Source organism: Conger conger, chromosome 14, assembly GCF_963514075.1.
Source record: "Conger conger chromosome 14, fConCon1.1, whole genome shotgun sequence".
Taxonomy (NCBI): domain Eukaryota; kingdom Metazoa; phylum Chordata; class Actinopteri; order Anguilliformes; family Congridae; genus Conger; species Conger conger.
Window position 1 is genome coordinate 33,669,876 of NC_083773.1, and position 17,550 is coordinate 33,687,425.

The 17,550-nt window shown below is 43.3% G+C and overlaps 1 protein-coding gene across 3 annotated transcripts in view; it reads right to left on the minus strand.

Moving 5' to 3' along the window:
* Positions 1-1,624: 1,624 nt before the first annotated feature.
* The window catches only part of LOC133109600 (sodium-coupled neutral amino acid transporter 3-like), a 31,830-nt gene continuing 15,904 nt past the window's right edge, over positions 1,625-17,550 (minus strand). For all 3 annotated transcript variants that reach the window (XM_061218993.1, XM_061218995.1, XM_061218994.1), the window contains 12 exons: positions 12,411-12,484; positions 11,951-12,043; positions 11,590-11,671; positions 10,502-10,584; positions 9,851-9,909; positions 9,102-9,230; positions 7,742-7,821; positions 6,925-7,025; positions 5,194-5,315; positions 4,454-4,598; positions 3,927-4,030; positions 1,625-3,483 (listed from right to left, as the gene is read on the minus strand). In XM_061218993.1, the coding sequence (XP_061074977.1) occupies positions 3,379-3,483; positions 3,927-4,030; positions 4,454-4,598; positions 5,194-5,315; positions 6,925-7,025; positions 7,742-7,821; positions 9,102-9,230; positions 9,851-9,909; positions 10,502-10,584; positions 11,590-11,671; positions 11,951-12,043; positions 12,411-12,484 (1,177 nt within the window). In that variant the 3' untranslated portion in view covers positions 1,625-3,378. The remainder of the gene's footprint in view (positions 3,484-3,926; positions 4,031-4,453; positions 4,599-5,193; positions 5,316-6,924; positions 7,026-7,741; positions 7,822-9,101; positions 9,231-9,850; positions 9,910-10,501; positions 10,585-11,589; positions 11,672-11,950; positions 12,044-12,410; positions 12,485-17,550) is intronic.

Genomic DNA, 17,550 nt, shown 5'->3' on the forward strand with positions numbered 1-17,550 from the left:
GTATAAGGTCTGTTGGGCCTTTTTCTGTCACTGGTACTTTGAGCACAACACTAACACTTCTACAGTTCATAGGGGCAGAGGAACTGCCAGAAGACTGAAATAAGGTAATAAGTTAGGAAATTTTGAGCACCTGCCAAAAACAAGTACACAGCCACAGCACAAGTGCAGAGGGACCCAGGATGCCGCACGCATCCGATTCAAGGCCCTAGTGTTGGCATTTCAGGCTGCTAAGGGGACGACTGCCCCACCTTACATACAATCCCTGATCACTCCCTACTCCCCAGCTAGACCACTCCGGTCTGGCAGCTCTGGTCGCCTTACGGTTCCCTCTCTACGTGCCCTCTCTGGCGGTTGAGCTGCACGTTCACGCCTGTTTTCCGTTCTGGTTCCTCAGTGGTGGAAGACTTGCCTACCACTGTCAGGACAGCAGAATCCCTCCCCCTATTTCGACGCAGACTCAAAACACACCTTTTCAAACTCTACCTTAGTCCTCCCTCCTGACTTCCCCCTTCCCCCCCTTTCTGATACCCCTGTCCTTGTCCCCCCCCCCCCCCACCCACCCAAAAAAAAAAAAAAAAAAAAAAAAAAATTGCACTTATGATGACGACTATATGTTTAGAACAGCATTACATGTGTATTTTCCTAGTCCTGGATGTGATGCTTTGACTGTGGTAGAACCTATGCACTTGTAAGTCGCTTTGGATTAAAAGTGTCTGCCAAATGACAAAAATGTAAATGTAAATGTAAATACACCCAGCAGTAAACGTTGTGCAGGCCAGGCTGAGCCATGTTATGCTGCCACCATGTGGCCAATCCATGCACTGCAGGATATTTGGCTGTATCCAAATCAGCACACTTGCCTACAGTACTATTGTGTATAATTGTTGAATACACAGGATGTCCCATAAATATGACGGACAGCTTTGCATTCAAAACATGATACAACTTTGCTGACATCTTCCTTCAATAAAAACAACACATAAGCATTACTGTTGTACCTAAATACTACATACATACGCACAAATCTGTAAACAGTATTCTTAGTAGACAGCACATATTTTGAGGACACATTGAGGACTGATTCAGACGCAGCCCAATTTCAAATACCATTTCTGTACAGCAGGCATGTAGGGGAGGAACAAGGGGCAGTGAACCACAATGAGTATGGGGTCACATATATATTACATTACATTACATTACATTAATAGCATCTTATCCAGAGTGACGCACAGTTGATTAGACTAAGCAGGAGACAATCCTCCCCTGCAGCAATGCAGGGTTAAGAGCCTTGCTCAAGGGCCCAAAGGCTGTGCGGATCTTATTGTGGCTACACCGGGAACCGAACCACCGAACACCGCTGGTACAAGTCATGTGCCGTTACCACTACGCTACAGGCCGCCATGCCTGCAGAATTTGAACTCAAATGAAAAGGAAACCGATTGAGGCATAATAACAAGGATAAAGTTCTTGTTTCGCTGTACTTGTGTTTCTGTGAACTTGCCCTTCAAACCCGTATGAAGTGTGAAATGCGTTATTGCTCAGACAGCTGTGGCACAGCATCTCAGCACTGCATGTTTCCAGTGCCAGAACAAATAATAGAGGAAAAAGCATGATTCAACAGTAATTAAATGTATTAACGTTTTTCATTTTTATTTAAAAAGAGTACAACCTTGAACCATGACAAATACTTTCTTTTTTTTTTTTTTTTACAACTGACCAGAAAATGGGACTGATTCATATTTTGGTGCCAGTATCCCCCAGGAACTCACTTGGAGCATTCAGCTCAAAATGGAGCATTCAGCTGTTCAAATGCTCACCAACATGTTCCTGGTTTGGTCAAATAGGAACATACTTACAATACTTTCTGCATTTAAACTCTTTTGTCTTGAAATATAAACACACATGTACACACACACATACAAATATAAACACTTGTATGGCCGTATTATTTAAAAAGACTCAATTGTCATGCCTTTTTCTCTGACAAAAATACTATACAAAATAACTTCATGTGAACAGCAAAAATCTTTAAACCTATAATCTTCAAATTAAAGATATAAGAACACATCAAAATATGGCCTATGGTCTTACTCCACGGTCATTTCTGATGGTGTAAAATTGGCCCTTTTTTCTTTGGCTCTCTGATAACAAAAGGTAAGGGAGTGACACTCTGATGAACAACAGATAGTCCAGGGAGACATTTTGGGAAAAGAAAGCAGCTACACTTCCATGGGCTTTATTTCATGTGAGTAGTATGACTGTAGTTTCATAATTTAGTCCACCTTGCCTGCTGGAAACAGGCGAAGTGCACCTTGAAATTAAAGTTAGCAGTGTTAAAAACACAAGTGCCTCATTGTTTTAACTAATTCAACAATTTAGAAAAAACGGAAAATATCTGTACAGAACCCAGCAGTTTGGAATTCTTTCTAGCTGGTTGTTTTCCCACACAGCTATAAGCTTTCGTATTTAACCTTTGAAATTCTAATGGAAACAGCTACTGATGGAATAGCTGAAGCCAACACACTGACCGGTGGGTATGGAAAGCTCCTTGATACTCATTATAAAGCATTACAACAAATACACAAATACTTCATCAGGTTCATACAATTTTTGGTCACAGTCTGCATGGGGATCGACCAATAGAAATTGTAAACCATCAGCTGGCTCAGAGCTGACTAATTACATTCTGAAGACTGAATGTATCGCTTTCTGGTAAACCACCCTACAGGTATAACAAACAACACTTACAGTTTTTCGATTCTGATATGTTTGTATACACATTGTAATCCAATAAATGGCACTGACAACTAATGTTTTCTTTTTGTTTTGCAGAAGGGAGATTGAGAAATGTAAATAATTTCACATTTTTTTGCAAAATATAAATATAATTGGAATAAAATCTTTTTTAAAAATCCATTTCAAGTTAAAGGATAAAATATATGTATGATCTTAAAAAAACCCCCCCAAAAAAACAACAACCTAATTTCTATTTTACTGACAACCACACTTGTCAGCTGACAGTAATTTGCATACGTCCATTTCAAGTAAAATGATGGAGGAGAATACACTGGAATGGGTATATTCTCTTACTGAGCTGCACATTACAAGAACTGCAGATTCCATGGAGACAGGATGGTCATTATTCATATAAACAATACAGTAAAAGAAAGTAACTTGAATGAGGGGAAAACAATGGTCATGAGAAAGAGAGTAGGGTCTATCGGTTCTGTGTGGGGGCAGAGTCAGTCTTACATTGGCGGTTTACTGGACCGGGTAGGTCGGTGTGTATGTGTGTTGAGGGGCAGTGGGCAGGGGTGCAGATGCTGGATTGAGAGTCAATGTCCTGTTCCGTTTGGCGCATGGACTGGTGGACCGGCGTTAGTGGCCACCCCCGCTCCTGCTCTCTCCGGAAACCCAGTCCAGCACGATGAAGGACAGGCTCATCACCATGAACGCAAAACCCAGCGCGGCGAAGCAGGCGGCCTGCAAACAACACCAACAACACAGTATAAGAGCTACTGCTCAATCCAAGAACCGTTCTTCATTTTCTCCAGTTTCAGATTAGGGGAGCTCTTTATTAAATGGTTTGAATGCCTTTCATGACTCAGTCTGTTTCCCCTAGAAGGCCTCAAAAGAGAACCCCAGTCAAGATATCTTCTTTGAATGTTTTTTTTGGTTTTTTGTTTTTGTTTGTCCTTGTGGACAGAAGTATTTTTATTGTATTTACATGACGATTGTCATGTTGCGTTTGTAAGGATGAGCATAATTGCTTAAGAAAAATTTTAATTGTAAAGAATGGTGCAACCTAATAAAGACACATTTTTTCCCTTGACAGTTTTGAGGGCAACCAACAGCATAATACTACAGCTGCAGTGCACCAGTTTCAGATGTGACATGTGTGTATGTCACCTCCAACAGTGACTTGCCTGAATCTTTGGCCGGGATTTCAAGGGCTCCACCGTGACGGGGACGATGCGAAGGTAGAATATTCCAGGAAGGATGAAGATCAGGGAGGGAGCAGAAGTGGCTCCTGGAGGGAGAGAGGGAGTGAGGGAGGGAGGGAGGGGGGAAAACAAGAGAAAAGGGATACAGGCATTAGAACAGATGCGGATCCCCTTCCCAGGAGACTGTGCGATGTCTAGGGGCGACGTTGGCTCAGGCGGTAAGAGCAGTCGTCGGGCGGTCGGAGGGTTGCCGGTTCGATCCCGCCCTGGGTGTGTCGAAGTGTCCCTGAGCAAGACACCTAACCCCCGATTGCTCCTGACAAGCTGGTTGGTGCCTTGAATGGCAGCCAATCACCGTTGGTGTGTGAGTGTGTGTATGAATAGGTGAATGACAAGCATCAATCGTACAGCGCTTTGGAGGCACTACATAAATGCCGACCATTTACTTGAAGAGCGCCTTCAACGGGTCTTCTGAACGGGCCCAGAGCGACAGGGAGTGTGGGCCTCACCGATGATGCCGAAGATGTCGCGTATGTTGGGCACGAAGATGACGAGCAGGTTGACGATGAATAGCAGCACGATGGCGATGCAAATGTGACGAGCCCAGTGGAAGGGCTTATCTGGGAACAGCAGCTGCAGAACCGCCCTCCGGATCTGGGGACAGGAGGAACACCACAGGTCACACAAGGATACAATGCCCAATTACCAAGCTTACTTCACTTCATTTCGGGTGACTGACCGGGTTATAGAGGATGGAGCTACCTACAGTAAGACATTTGTTTCAGTAAGACGTACAATTTACTCTGTTATGTTATGTGCTCCTCTCAGTTCCACATAAAGTCATATTCAGATATCAATTTTATCAGTTAAATAGTTCATTGTATCAAATGTATACATACGTTTTTAGGGACTCTCATACTCCATGATAGGGAGTATACCAGGAAGTGTACAAGAGTCATAACCTAACCATGTTCAGTTATAATCATGATAATCCTAACAATGTTCAGTTATAACCATGATAATCCTAACCATGTTCAGTTATAACCATGATAATCCTAACAATGTTCAGTTATAACCATGATAATCCTAACCATGCTCAGTTATAACCCTGATAATCCTTACCATGTTCAGTTATACCTGTGATAATGGTAACCATGTTCAGTTATAACCGTGATAATCCTGAACTATGAAGGTATCACCATGAGCAGTTATACCCATAAAGCCGAAATAGGAGGAGGGAGGGGCTTACCGGGAACAGAACGACGGGTACGGTGAGGATGACGGCCACCAGCACAGCGAGACGAACACAGAGCACCAGCGTGTCATCGCCCGCCTTACTGTAGGTATGCAAGAGCTCCGCCTCCACCTGCCCTATGGGCCACAAAGCACAGAGAGGATCAGTACTGCATCTCCCAGAGTCCTTCACTGTGCTCAACACGACAGCTCCCAGAGGCCTTCACAGCGCTAAATACCACAGCTCCCAGACATCCTCCCAGACTACTGCCAAATACTACAGTTTAAAGAGTCAGTCAGAGAAGGATGAGAGCATGCAGAATGTATTTAACCCCTTTTCTTGACAAAAGCTGTTTTCTTAATATTACTGAAACAAAGTTACAGAAGCTCAAACACAGTGAAAGTAGACTTTTTTTCTCACTGAACAGATTGTCTGTTTCTGACTGGATACAGATTATCATAGCTGTGGCATGTGCGCTTAGAAACACAATGAAACGAAGTCACAACAATGAACAAATCCCCTTTCAAATTTTTTCAATCTATGTCTAGGCAGTTCTCCGAAAAAGAACATTTGGGACAAAAGTACAAAAGTACAAAAGGACACATGGAAACGAAATTATATTATGGGTCTTATAAGGTGCATAATGCTGCATTTTGCTAACTAAATTATTACCAACACTTTTTATCCTCTGTCCCAAACTCCCTCTCTTTGCAGCTATCCTCAGACAGCAACAGGTTGAGAAGATCATAAAAATAAGTACAACAATCACAATAATACCATCTTGTATAATAATATATTAATTCAATAATTTATTGAAGTATTTGTCAAATACCCAACCCAGATCAACAAGTCAAACACATTCCATAATTTCACGTGCAATTTATTATTCAAAAGCAAGCTGGCTCCTTATTTATAACCATACTGAATAATAATAACATATTTTGAGAAAGTATTTAGAATCATTCACCAATATAAAATGGGGTCACGTCACTGAAAATGCCCTCTATTGTCAACTGTTTTTTTTTACTGTCTTCCTCAGAAATATTCACTCAGCCAAGATATTACTTGGAACACCTCCAAAAAGTCTTATCATCTATTATCTAATCAGCCAATCGTGTGGCAACAGTGCAATGCATAAAATCATGATATGGGCTAATGTTCAGTTAATGTTCACATCATTACATTACATTACATTAATGGCATTTGGCAGACGCTCTTATCCAGAGCGACGTACAGTTGATTAGACAGTCGTGTACCCCTGAGGCCTGTAGCGTAGTGGTCAACTATCAGAATGGGGAAAAAATTTGATCCCAGTGACTTTATTCGTGGAATGGTCAAAAATCTATTTTTTCATATGATTATACTGTATGTTTTGGCTAATAAGATCAAGGATCTTGTACTTGGGGATGTTGGGGAGCTTCAGGAGTGATTTCAACTTTAAACAGCCCCTGAAGAGTGAACATATTTTGAGGATGTATTTGACCCAGCTCTGATTCTAAGGCTAAGTTCACATTACAAGGTTTAATGCACAGACAAAGGTGAGACAGAAGCTCACATATGTTAACAGCCATCAGATGGCGACAACACACAATCAACTGTTAACATGAATAAACCCCCACTACCTTTCAATCGGTCATTTACATTTTAATTCCCTGTCCCTTCATCTTTATTTCCCTTTATCTTTATTTACATTACATTGTATTCCCTTCCCCATCATCATCCCCACCCTTCCTTATAGGGTCTTACCATAGAAGGTGAGGTAGCCAAAGACAGCGGTGAGCAGGTACATGACAAACATGGCGAGTATGGAGATGTTGGCCACGTTCTGCATGCGTTTCTTGGTGGGGCTGAAGGGTGGGGAGGGAGTGACAGACAGACAGACAGACAGACAGGCGGGATTGATGATTCACACAGGGAAATGAATATGGATGAATGGAGTGTGGGTGACTGATACATGGCGACGCCAAACTTGCTGGTCTTCCTAAACTCAATGCCCAGCATTGTTATTCCTGACCGCCATTTCTCACCACTACAATGGCTGAGTGGGACAGATATTTTGAGTGCACTGGTTGGGGGCTGAAACTCTCTCCAAGCTGTTCCAAGAGACATTTTGTGACCCAAATAGAAGGATAAAATGTATCACATTTAGACTCTTACTCTATCTCTGGATTCAGGCTTTGTTTTTTAATACAAACATGGTAGAAGACTTTGTGAAGTAAAAAAACAAACACTTGCATGTAATAACGAACATGATCATATTCCGATCAGTTTCCCAAACCACAGAGCAACCAGGCTAAAAGTGTAAATGATGCGCAGAGCAACCAGGCTAAAAGTGTAAATGATGGACATTACACCCAGGCTACAAGTGTAAATGATGGACAGTACAATCATGCTAAAAGTTGAAATGAAGCGCCGTATAACCAGGCTAAAAGTGTAATTGGCGCACAGTGCAACCAGGCTAAAAGTGCACCGTTGAACTGTAGGGATGGTTGCCAGATTCTCTGGGTGTGGTGTTGCTATGGTGACACTGGTTTATTGACACTCCAGGGCATGGCACACTCACTTGCGTAGCTCAGTATAGATGGGCAGGACCTCTGGGTGGCAAACAAATGCAAAGGCCAGGATGGGGATAGTGTATGCAGTCTGAGAATCAGAATACACAGAAACACAGGATTATTACAACATGCACTGAGTCAAACATGCTGAATCTACAATATACAGTCAATCAAAAGGGATTACTACCACATGCAATCAACCAAATGGGACTATTACAACATACAGTCAACCAAATGGGACTACTACTACAGCATACAGTCAACCAAATGGGGCAATGTCAACACGTATTCAAGCAACAACAGGATTGCTATCCCTCCCTTCATATGGCTGTCATTTTAGACCAATTCTTGCTCAGACAAGGGGACATAAAAAATGTCTGAATCTGATTGGCATTCAGTTTAATGGAAAGGGCAATACAGGAACTTAAACAGAACTGCTTACTCAAACAGAATTTCAGAACCAAAATAGTTGCTCTGTCAAAAGTCTAAAAATGTAAACACTAATTTCCCCCATACATACATCTGACTGCAGGATGTAGAGGGGAGGGTTAGATGTCCATGGGTGGGGTTTAAAATCCAGCCCCGCCTACCCGCAGCCTGCAGTCAGATGTATGTATCATGCATCATGGCCAAGTGGTGTCTCGAAATCAGAGCACTGTTTTTTTAACAATTGCACACGTCGATTGGTGCACTGGATGTCTAACCCTGCCCATTGATATCCGATCTCTCCTCCTACAGTCATAGTGTATGTAATTGCCATGACTGGCTTGTAGCGCATGCAAGGTTATCCCGCTTTCCAAGATTATGGGCCATGACATAGTGACTAAAATAACAGGTGTCGTGTAAAACTATAATTATTTTAATGCCTGTACGGCTGAAAGACAGCAATGTAGTGTCACTGGTGGTTAAGTCAGACATTTAGCTAAAACATGGGTGCCACCAGTGTTGTCATTGGTAGGGGCAGTGCCTGACGTTTGGTGATTGGCTCATAAATGCCGAGGGAGGAGCAGTGTCTGACGTTCTGTGATTGGCTCAGAACAGAACAGCAGATGCAGACTCAAAACCCACCTTTTCAAACTCTACCTTAGTCCTCCCTCCTGATTTCCCCTGCCCCTCCTTTCTGATATCCCTATCCTTGTCTTGCATTATTATAAATAATAATAATAATAATTGCACTTATGATGATGACTATGTTTAGAACAGCATTTCATGTGTATTTTGCTAGTTCTGGATGTGATGCTTTGACTTATGGTAGAACCTATGCACTTGTAAATCGCTTTGGATTAAAAGTGTCTGTCAAATGACAAAAATGTAAATGTAAATGTAAATGTAAATGTCAGTAATGCAGAGGAACAGGAAGTCCCTGACCTGCTGGTTAATGGTGAAAAGTTTAGCCTCACAGGCTTCTTCCTCTGTGGATGGTGGTGTCGTGAAGTTGTGGTAATCTGGGGCACTTGTCTCTAACGGACATGGAATGTTGTACTTCTTGTAGATCACCTAGGGGATGGAGAAAGGGGGGAGGGAAGGGAGAGAATCGGTACATTACATTACATTAATGGCATTTGGCAGACGCTCTTATCCAGAGAGACGTAATGTTGATTTGACTAAGCAGGAGACATGGCTCAGGCAGTAAGAGCAGTCGTCTGGCAGTTGGAAGGTTGCCGGTTCGATCCCCCGCCCGGGCTGTGTCGAAGTGTCTCTGAGCAAGACACCTAACCCCCAAATGCTCCTGACGAGCTGGTCGGCGCCTTGCATGGCAGCCAATCACCGTCGGTGTGTGAGTGTGTGTATGAATGGGTGAATTTGAAGCATCAATTGTACAGAGCTTTGGATAAAGGCGCTATATAAATGCCAACCATTTACCATTTACCATTTAGGAGACAATCCTCCTGGAGCAATGCAGGGTTAAGGGCCTTGCTCAAGGGCCCAACGGCTGTGTGGATCTTATTGTGGCTAGACTGGAGATTGAACCACCAACCTTCCCAGTCATGTACCTTAACCACTACACTACAGGCCGCCCTACATGAGTTGGAAGGTCTTATAAGTGCAGTGCAGGGTTGACAAATCTGTATTTTAAAGCTAACGTGGCTAAATTGTGCCTGAAGCAAGTCACTCACCGAGATGAGGAAGAACACCATGCAGGTGAGAGAAAAGCCACTGGTGTACCCCAGGTAACCTGCAAAGAACAAAGCAAAGATATCACACCACCAAATCTGCCATTTTACATGTGTGGTGTGCCAATGTCTCTGTGTGAGCAACTTTACACTTGACAAAGGGCTGGTTTCACACTAATTCACCAAGATGAATGTGCGTGTGTGTGTGTGTGTGTGGGTGAAACTAGCCCATTAAAACATATAGATACGTAAGCACAGGGCTTAACTGCTTTGGCAGCTGCAATTGTAATGGAACAGTCACAGGTTTCATTATTAGAGTAGGTGTGGCACAACCTTTTCACATTTAAGCCGGTAAGTAACCTGAAATGCTTTGGCAGATAACCAGCTGGGTCAGTGGATTGAATGTAAAAATTTAGATGTGAAAGCCTAAAGCAGCTGTTAAAGGCCTGTGAATAATTCAAATGCAAATACAGATTACTTCTGCAGTAACATTCTTGCTGTGCAATACACTACTGTATTCTCAGTCAGGAAGAGGAAAAGCATGTGTACTTAGTAACAGGGGAAACAGGAGAAGATGTGAGATTAAAGGGGACTTTTAGTTTTCTCACTGTGAATGAATAAGATGCAATGCATGGGGGGTTGTTGCTAACATACCAAGCTGTCGCATTAGTGCCAGGGGGAGGATGACACAGAGGCTGACAATGATGATCAGGTAATTCCCCTCCAAGTACCACACTCTAGGAACAGGGGAAGTCAATCAGACCGACAGACAGGAGGACAGACAGACAGCACACCGCAGATTGCCAAAAACAATCATTAATTAATGTTACCAACTACATTAGTTCATATTGGAATGAAAAAAAGTTCATGATTAACTAATTATAAGTTTATCCCATGGTTTGCTAATGAACAAATATTAATGGAACAAATATATCAGTTAGTGGTTAACAAATACATGAATGAATGAAAAGGTAATTTAATACTTAATCAATGTATTCATACATCAATTAATTAATGTTAACTACATTAATGAAGGCCAATTTGTGTGTCCTTATTGTCAAGTGTGACTGACTGAAGTTCAGCCATTCAGCACTTAGCACAATGTCAGCTGAAGCATTCTTCAAATAACTCCAAATCTGAATCTGAATTAAACTACAAAGGCCAAAAACTGAAATTACATATGAATTGTAATTTGCTTTTTGAGACTGATAATGCTAAGGAGACAAATAGTACTAATGGGACAAAGTGATAATGGGACAAATACCAATCATGAGACATTGATAAAAAGACTGATACTGATACTGAGAGTAGATTCACTATTTTAGGTCGATGTGATTCTGGAGCTGCTACAGTCAACACACCCTGCATGTCCCACATGTATATAAACACACGTGATTGAACAATTCTCATACTGTAGACTCCAGTTGTATCGTAGTGCCCATGGAACCATTTCTCCTCTGGGATGTATTTAATATATACTGAGAGTAAAAATGAGAACTCCTTGTACATCCGTTTTGTTTGGTTTACACATCCATGGAAAGATTGAGTTATTAACCCACATTCAAAAGCAGCTTTGTGTACAGTCAATATTAACTCAGCAACCATTAAATGTGGTTCAAGCCCCCATGTGACTAACGCATAATGCTGTGCCGGTAATTGTAAACTAAAATAACTCTTGTCGCTTCTGAGAATGACATTTTTATGTTTTATAAATATGAGTTATTTTGCCACTGCTGACTCACCCAGGGCTGGTGTCCTTCCCGAGGAAGGCCTGGATGACCAGGGGCAGCTCATATTTCACAATGAAGAGATAGCTGGACATCGCTGGGGATGGGAAAAGATGAGGTCTTTACTGGAACTGAAAATTACATTCTTCCTTATTTAAATCTCATTTTAGAAATTCTTAGAATGTTTAGAGTAGTTTCTGCTGTGAATGCTACAGGAATAAGTAGTGTGTTTCAGAATTCAGATTCTGAGAAAAAGTTATATGAAAAAGATTGTGTGAAATCCCAGTAGTAGACATGCCTGGTTACCCCTGGGCTTCTGTTTCTAACACACCCTGCCAATCTTGTTACTCAGTTAACCTGGTGCACCGCCACTCACCACCAATATTGTGTATGGTGATTACTACCCCTGCCAGCACTTTGCCTGGTTGGCCAAAAGCCCGGTTCCCCAGCTGCTCATATGCACGGTTTCCTTCAGAAACAAAGATATACATTTTAATACACTTGGATATAAACTGTATCCAACTTATTTACACATATTTAGAACAAAATTTGAACTCCAGACTTTTCCAGTGCTTAAAGGAGCACTGTCACGCTTTTTTCACTTTTGTTTGCCAGAAGGTAATGGGCGCTCAAACTCCACCCTTGAACACAGAGATTGGTTTATGGATGGCCACCCATCGAGGCGATCACATGATACGGTAACGTTAGCATACAAATATCATAACTTGGCGAGTCTGAGCGATATGACGGACAGCTCTTTTCCGAGTTAGAGGACAAGCCTTTTCGATTTTGACGTGTTTAAAAATGTTTTTGGCTAGCGGTGAAACGCTGCTCACCCACAACACCCGCACTCGTCAGCAGGAGGTGGATGGAGTACGCCGACAGAATGGCGATGAACGTCAAGAGGAATCTGCAGGGACACAAGAGCAGCCATTAGCACACATGCTACACGCATTATCACATACAGCGCATTCACACGACTGGAGCTGAGAAGACCTGATGCCCTTACATTACATTACATTACATTACAGGCATTTAGCAGACGCTCTTATCCAGAGTGACGTACAATAAAGTGCAAATCAAACACAGGGGCAAGTGCGATGAGGACCCTACAGGAAAGTACGGTTCCGAGTCCTAGCGTGACCGTATAGATACAAATTGAACCCTTGAAGAATACATCAATTAACTTTAAGAATACATCAACTAGCATACCACAGTTGGCACCATTCTACAGACTGATAAGTTTGGGAGCCATACTACTTTGCACCCTTCTTGTGTAAAACCGTAGTCCTGGGATGGGAGACCTCCTGGCAGACCTATGTAGAACTTTGTCCTAAATCTGTTTTTTTTATGTGTTTATTAAGGATCCCATGGGACTTCTTGAATAGTGGCTTGAACTCCGGGGTCCTGGGAATAACTCCCCGCAGAAACTGGTTTAATCATACACATCTGATTGGCTATGCAATCCTTTGCATTCCCTCCCCACTTTGATTCCACAGGCTGGCACTGTAGATGATGGTAAATGGTTGGCATTTATATAGCACCTTTATCCAAAGCGCTGTACAATTGATGCTTCTAAAGATTTTTTTGTTTCTGCCTTTTTCAGCTTTATTGGACAGCAGAGCACAGAGAGACAGGAAGAATGGGAGCGAGAGAGGGAAAGACATGCGACAAATGTCAGACGGTCGGATGAGCATGCGGTCAGTGCTCTACAGGCTGCACCATCGGGACACCCTACAATTGATGCTTCTAATTCACCATACACACACTCACACACCAACAGCGATTGGCTGCCAGGCACCAACCAGCTTGTCAGGAGTTTTTAGGCGACTTGCTCAGGGACACTTCGACACACCCAGGGGGGAATCGAACCGACAACCCTCCAACTGCCAGACGTCTGCTCTTACCACCTGAGCCAAAGACAATCGAGTTGTCCTGAATGTCAAAGGAGGCCAAATCAGTACAGAAGCCAGCCCAGTATGTGTGAGCATTTTACACCGGATGCTAACAGTAAGAAACGGTTCTGACGACTACCGCAAGCTGCTACCGTTATCCTACAGTTATCCCAAAGCTCAAAAGTACAGATCTACTCTCCCTCTCATAGGACATTCTGAGCCTGACGTGTTTGTTTGGTGAAGAAGCTCACGCCCATTAAGGGCGAGTGTGTGTGTCCCAAGCATGTGAGTACAGTTACAGTATTCAGGAGGAGGGTCTGGCACACACACACTGCAGGGTAATCGCCATGCCCCCGCCCCCGTAGCTGAAACACAACCCAATCCCATAATCCCCTTATGTACAGGTTGGCAGAAGGAGGGGGGCAGGGCCTGTTACCGCGCCTGCGTTTTTGTTTTGCCAGCTCCAAGCTATTTTTACCACCTCAAATCTCATTTGGACACACTCTGCCTTTCCAATCTCTCCGCCCCTCCACACACATCCAGCTCAGAGGCGCCTTGTCCTAAGGTAACTCCCCTGTTGTAAATAAGCATCCATGTTTATTTATATTTATATTATCATTGCCTGCAGAGGCAAAGAAATGCATCCTGAGCATTTTTCCTAATTACAGCAGTGGGCAGCAGTGGGACCAAGTTTAGCACTGAGGCGAGTGCCCTGGCCAAGGGCAATGGCAGGGGAACACTGAGGGGCAGTTTAGACTCTCCAATTACCCTAACCTGCATGTCTTTGGAATGTGGGAGGAAACCGGAGCGGGGCTCGATCCCAGGGCCTTCTGGTCACTGTGCCACCCGTAGTCAGAGGTGTTAGGGGAACACCATCCTGTTAAAATACCAGCATTTACTATGAAATAAAATAATATTCGACAGCAGTTATACTGTACTTTTCCTCTCAGTGAGGGAGGGGGAGGGGTCCCTTCATCCACCAATGTGGAGCACCCACCTACATGATACACGGCTGCCATTTTGTGCCAGAGGCATCAGCTGAGGCGAAGAGGCCAGTTAAATTGGGACATGATTATTCGGTGGTAGGCTGACAGGGCAGTTTCTACAGCACAATTATTGGATGGGAGCATTCAACAAGTACTTGTGCATGCACACATAAACAAACTTACAAAAACACACACCTACACACAAATACATCATTTACACAAACACACACACACAACTTTGTTCTCACAGTTAATCTTCACAGAGTCAAGCTCTCTTCCCCCCTTTAAGAGTCTTTCAGAAACCAGTCTGATATATACTTTGTATTATGCATACTAGGGTTGTCCAGTCTTATCCAAAATTGGCCAGTGTGATTGCAGGTTTTTGTTCTAGCCAAGCAACGAAACGCCTGATTCTACTTATCAGATTTCAAATTAAGCTGACTGCAATTAGTTCATTAATTCAATCAAGTCTCAAAGTGCTGGGCTAAAACAAAAATCTGTCAAGTTTAGTCTCGATTTTTCCCCTTGTGTTCCACAGTCAGTGTGCGTAGAAGGGAGGCAGAGTGCACTGTGGGTAGCAGAACTGCATAGCCCTCCCCATCTGCGATTGCAATGGGTGAAAGTGGGTGAGGGACTGGTCCAGTACAGTACAGGCTAATGTTTGACATGCTGATGCATGTCTCGACATTCCTCTCGCGGCTGCTATAAATACATCCAATTCAAAACAAACACAAACTCATTTTTTAACCATATTGGGAATAAATAGAATCTGGAGTGATGGAGCTTTCTAACTGGCCCCCGGGTTGCTGGGGGGTGTGGCTACGAGGCCTGTTTGGGATGTGTGATGCCTACTTAGGAGAGCACAGGACATGTATATTGTAAAAAGATAATAAACACAACACTGTAGCAGATCTCAGCACACAGGCTGGTTTACAGGAGGAGGGGAGAATACAGGGTTCCCACAGTTACATATGACATCCCACTCCCCCACGATTCAAGGACACATAAAACCTGTACAATGGTTTGCATCACAACTGTTACAGCCTGTAAATAAAGCTAATGTAAAACAATTTCAACCAAAACTGCAGTCTCAGGTGCCCTGAATCAAGGTGGCAAGCACTGGGCATTGCTAATAGAAAACAAACCACAGCCACAATATCACATCTGAAAGAGACACTGCTACAACGCCAACAAGTATAGCCTAACCCTCATCACAACCCTAACAAGTACACTCCTTATCACAACACCAGCTAGTACACCCCTCATAACAAGATCAGCAAGTACACGCCTCATAACACGATCTACAAGTACACGCCTCATAACAAGATCAGCAAGTAGACCTCTCATCCCAACACCAACAAGTACACCCCTCATCACAAAATCAGCATGCAATTACATACATCACAATGAGATCCCAAAGTAGAGCACCCATCAGAAACGCCACTCAACCTGATTGACGTTCTCGCCAAGATCATGATATTATTGTCAAATATCAATAGTATTTGTACCTGTTTGCAATAAGGGGTCTGCAATAAGTTGAGACCAGCTCCTCCTTTCTTTAATGGGCATTATGTAGCCTTGTGTGGATATGAATTTTAAAAAGTTACTTTTATCGATTCCACAGCTTTCACCTACTTATGTATTTTCTTTTAAAGGCAAAAACAATAGCCACAGTGTAGTATATGTGGCACTGCCACCAAGAAATGGTAACCCTAGAGCTCAGCACAGCCCCAGTCAGTAGGGGTAACCCTAGAGCTCAGCACAGCCCCAGTCAGTAGGGATAACCCTAGAGCTCAGCACAGCCCCAGTCAGTAGGGATAACACTAGAGCTCAGCACAGCCCCAGTCAGTAGGGGTAACCCTAGAGCTCAGCATAGCCCCAGTCAGTAGGGATAACCCTAGAGCTCAGCACAGCCCCAGTCAGTAGGGATAACCCTAGAGCTCAGCACAGCCCCAGTCAGTAGGGATAACACTAGAGCTCAGCACAGCCCCAGTCAGTAGGGGTAACCCTAGAGCTCAGCACAGCCCCAGTCAGTAGGGATAACCCTAGAGCTCAGCACAGCCCCAGTCAGTAGGGATAACCCTAGAGCTCAGCACAGCCCCAGTCAGTAGGGATAACACTAGAGCTCAGCAGAGCCCCAGTCAGTAGGGATAACCCTAGAGCTCAGCACAGCCCCAGTCAGTGGCTTCCTTCCTGCGTGCACGGGTGGCCTCTGTTACACCACCAAGTCTGCAACGCTAAGACTCCATTTCCTCTCCGTGTGCTGAGTCACAGCCAGTCAGAGAAAGCAGGCCAGCGGAGGATTACAGGCTAATTACCGTGGCTGATATGCCAGCTGCCCAAGCACCTCACAAGAAGTGCAACTCGCTGTAAAAACATCCCCCTCCCCACATCATATAAGTCTCTAATGTTCCAATGTGAGCACTGCCTCTAAAACCTGCTCAGCACAGGCGACATGGTATCCTGCCTGCTCCAAAAACTGGCCAATTTTCTACAAACACTACTGCTCAGAGAAAAGCTTTGTAACAATATTTTTATTTCCAAAAGAGGTGTCAAAATTATTGGTACCCGTTTTCAGGACTGGACTGGACAGGAAATGTTTAAGATATTGGTGAATAACTAGACCTTTTCCGTAGTAGTTTTACTGCATACATGGGGATGCATTAAATTGAATAAATGACCTTGAGTAAGTTACTACATTATTGATGGAATGACTATCACTGCGATTATATATATAACACACACTATTATATTATACAACAATATTTTCCCAGAAATATATATTCCTCCCTCGCATCCTGTGGGGGGAGAGTGTAATGGAGCCAAATTACCTCTCTGCTCATTTTGCATATTAACATTATGCAATTAAGCAGTCCACCCCACACAGCTGCACTCAGTCAACCCCAGTAACACAGCGCATACCATGCAGTGCAGTTTCACAGCCAGGTCACTGTTTTCATGGTAAAGCAAGCAGAAAGGATCTCATAGCAGTAAAATGCCACTGAATCACCACTTCGCAATATTCATATTTTGAGATTCCACCCAAAATGCAGAACAAACGTTCATTTAAAAAAATGAGCACTCTTAGTTTTTGC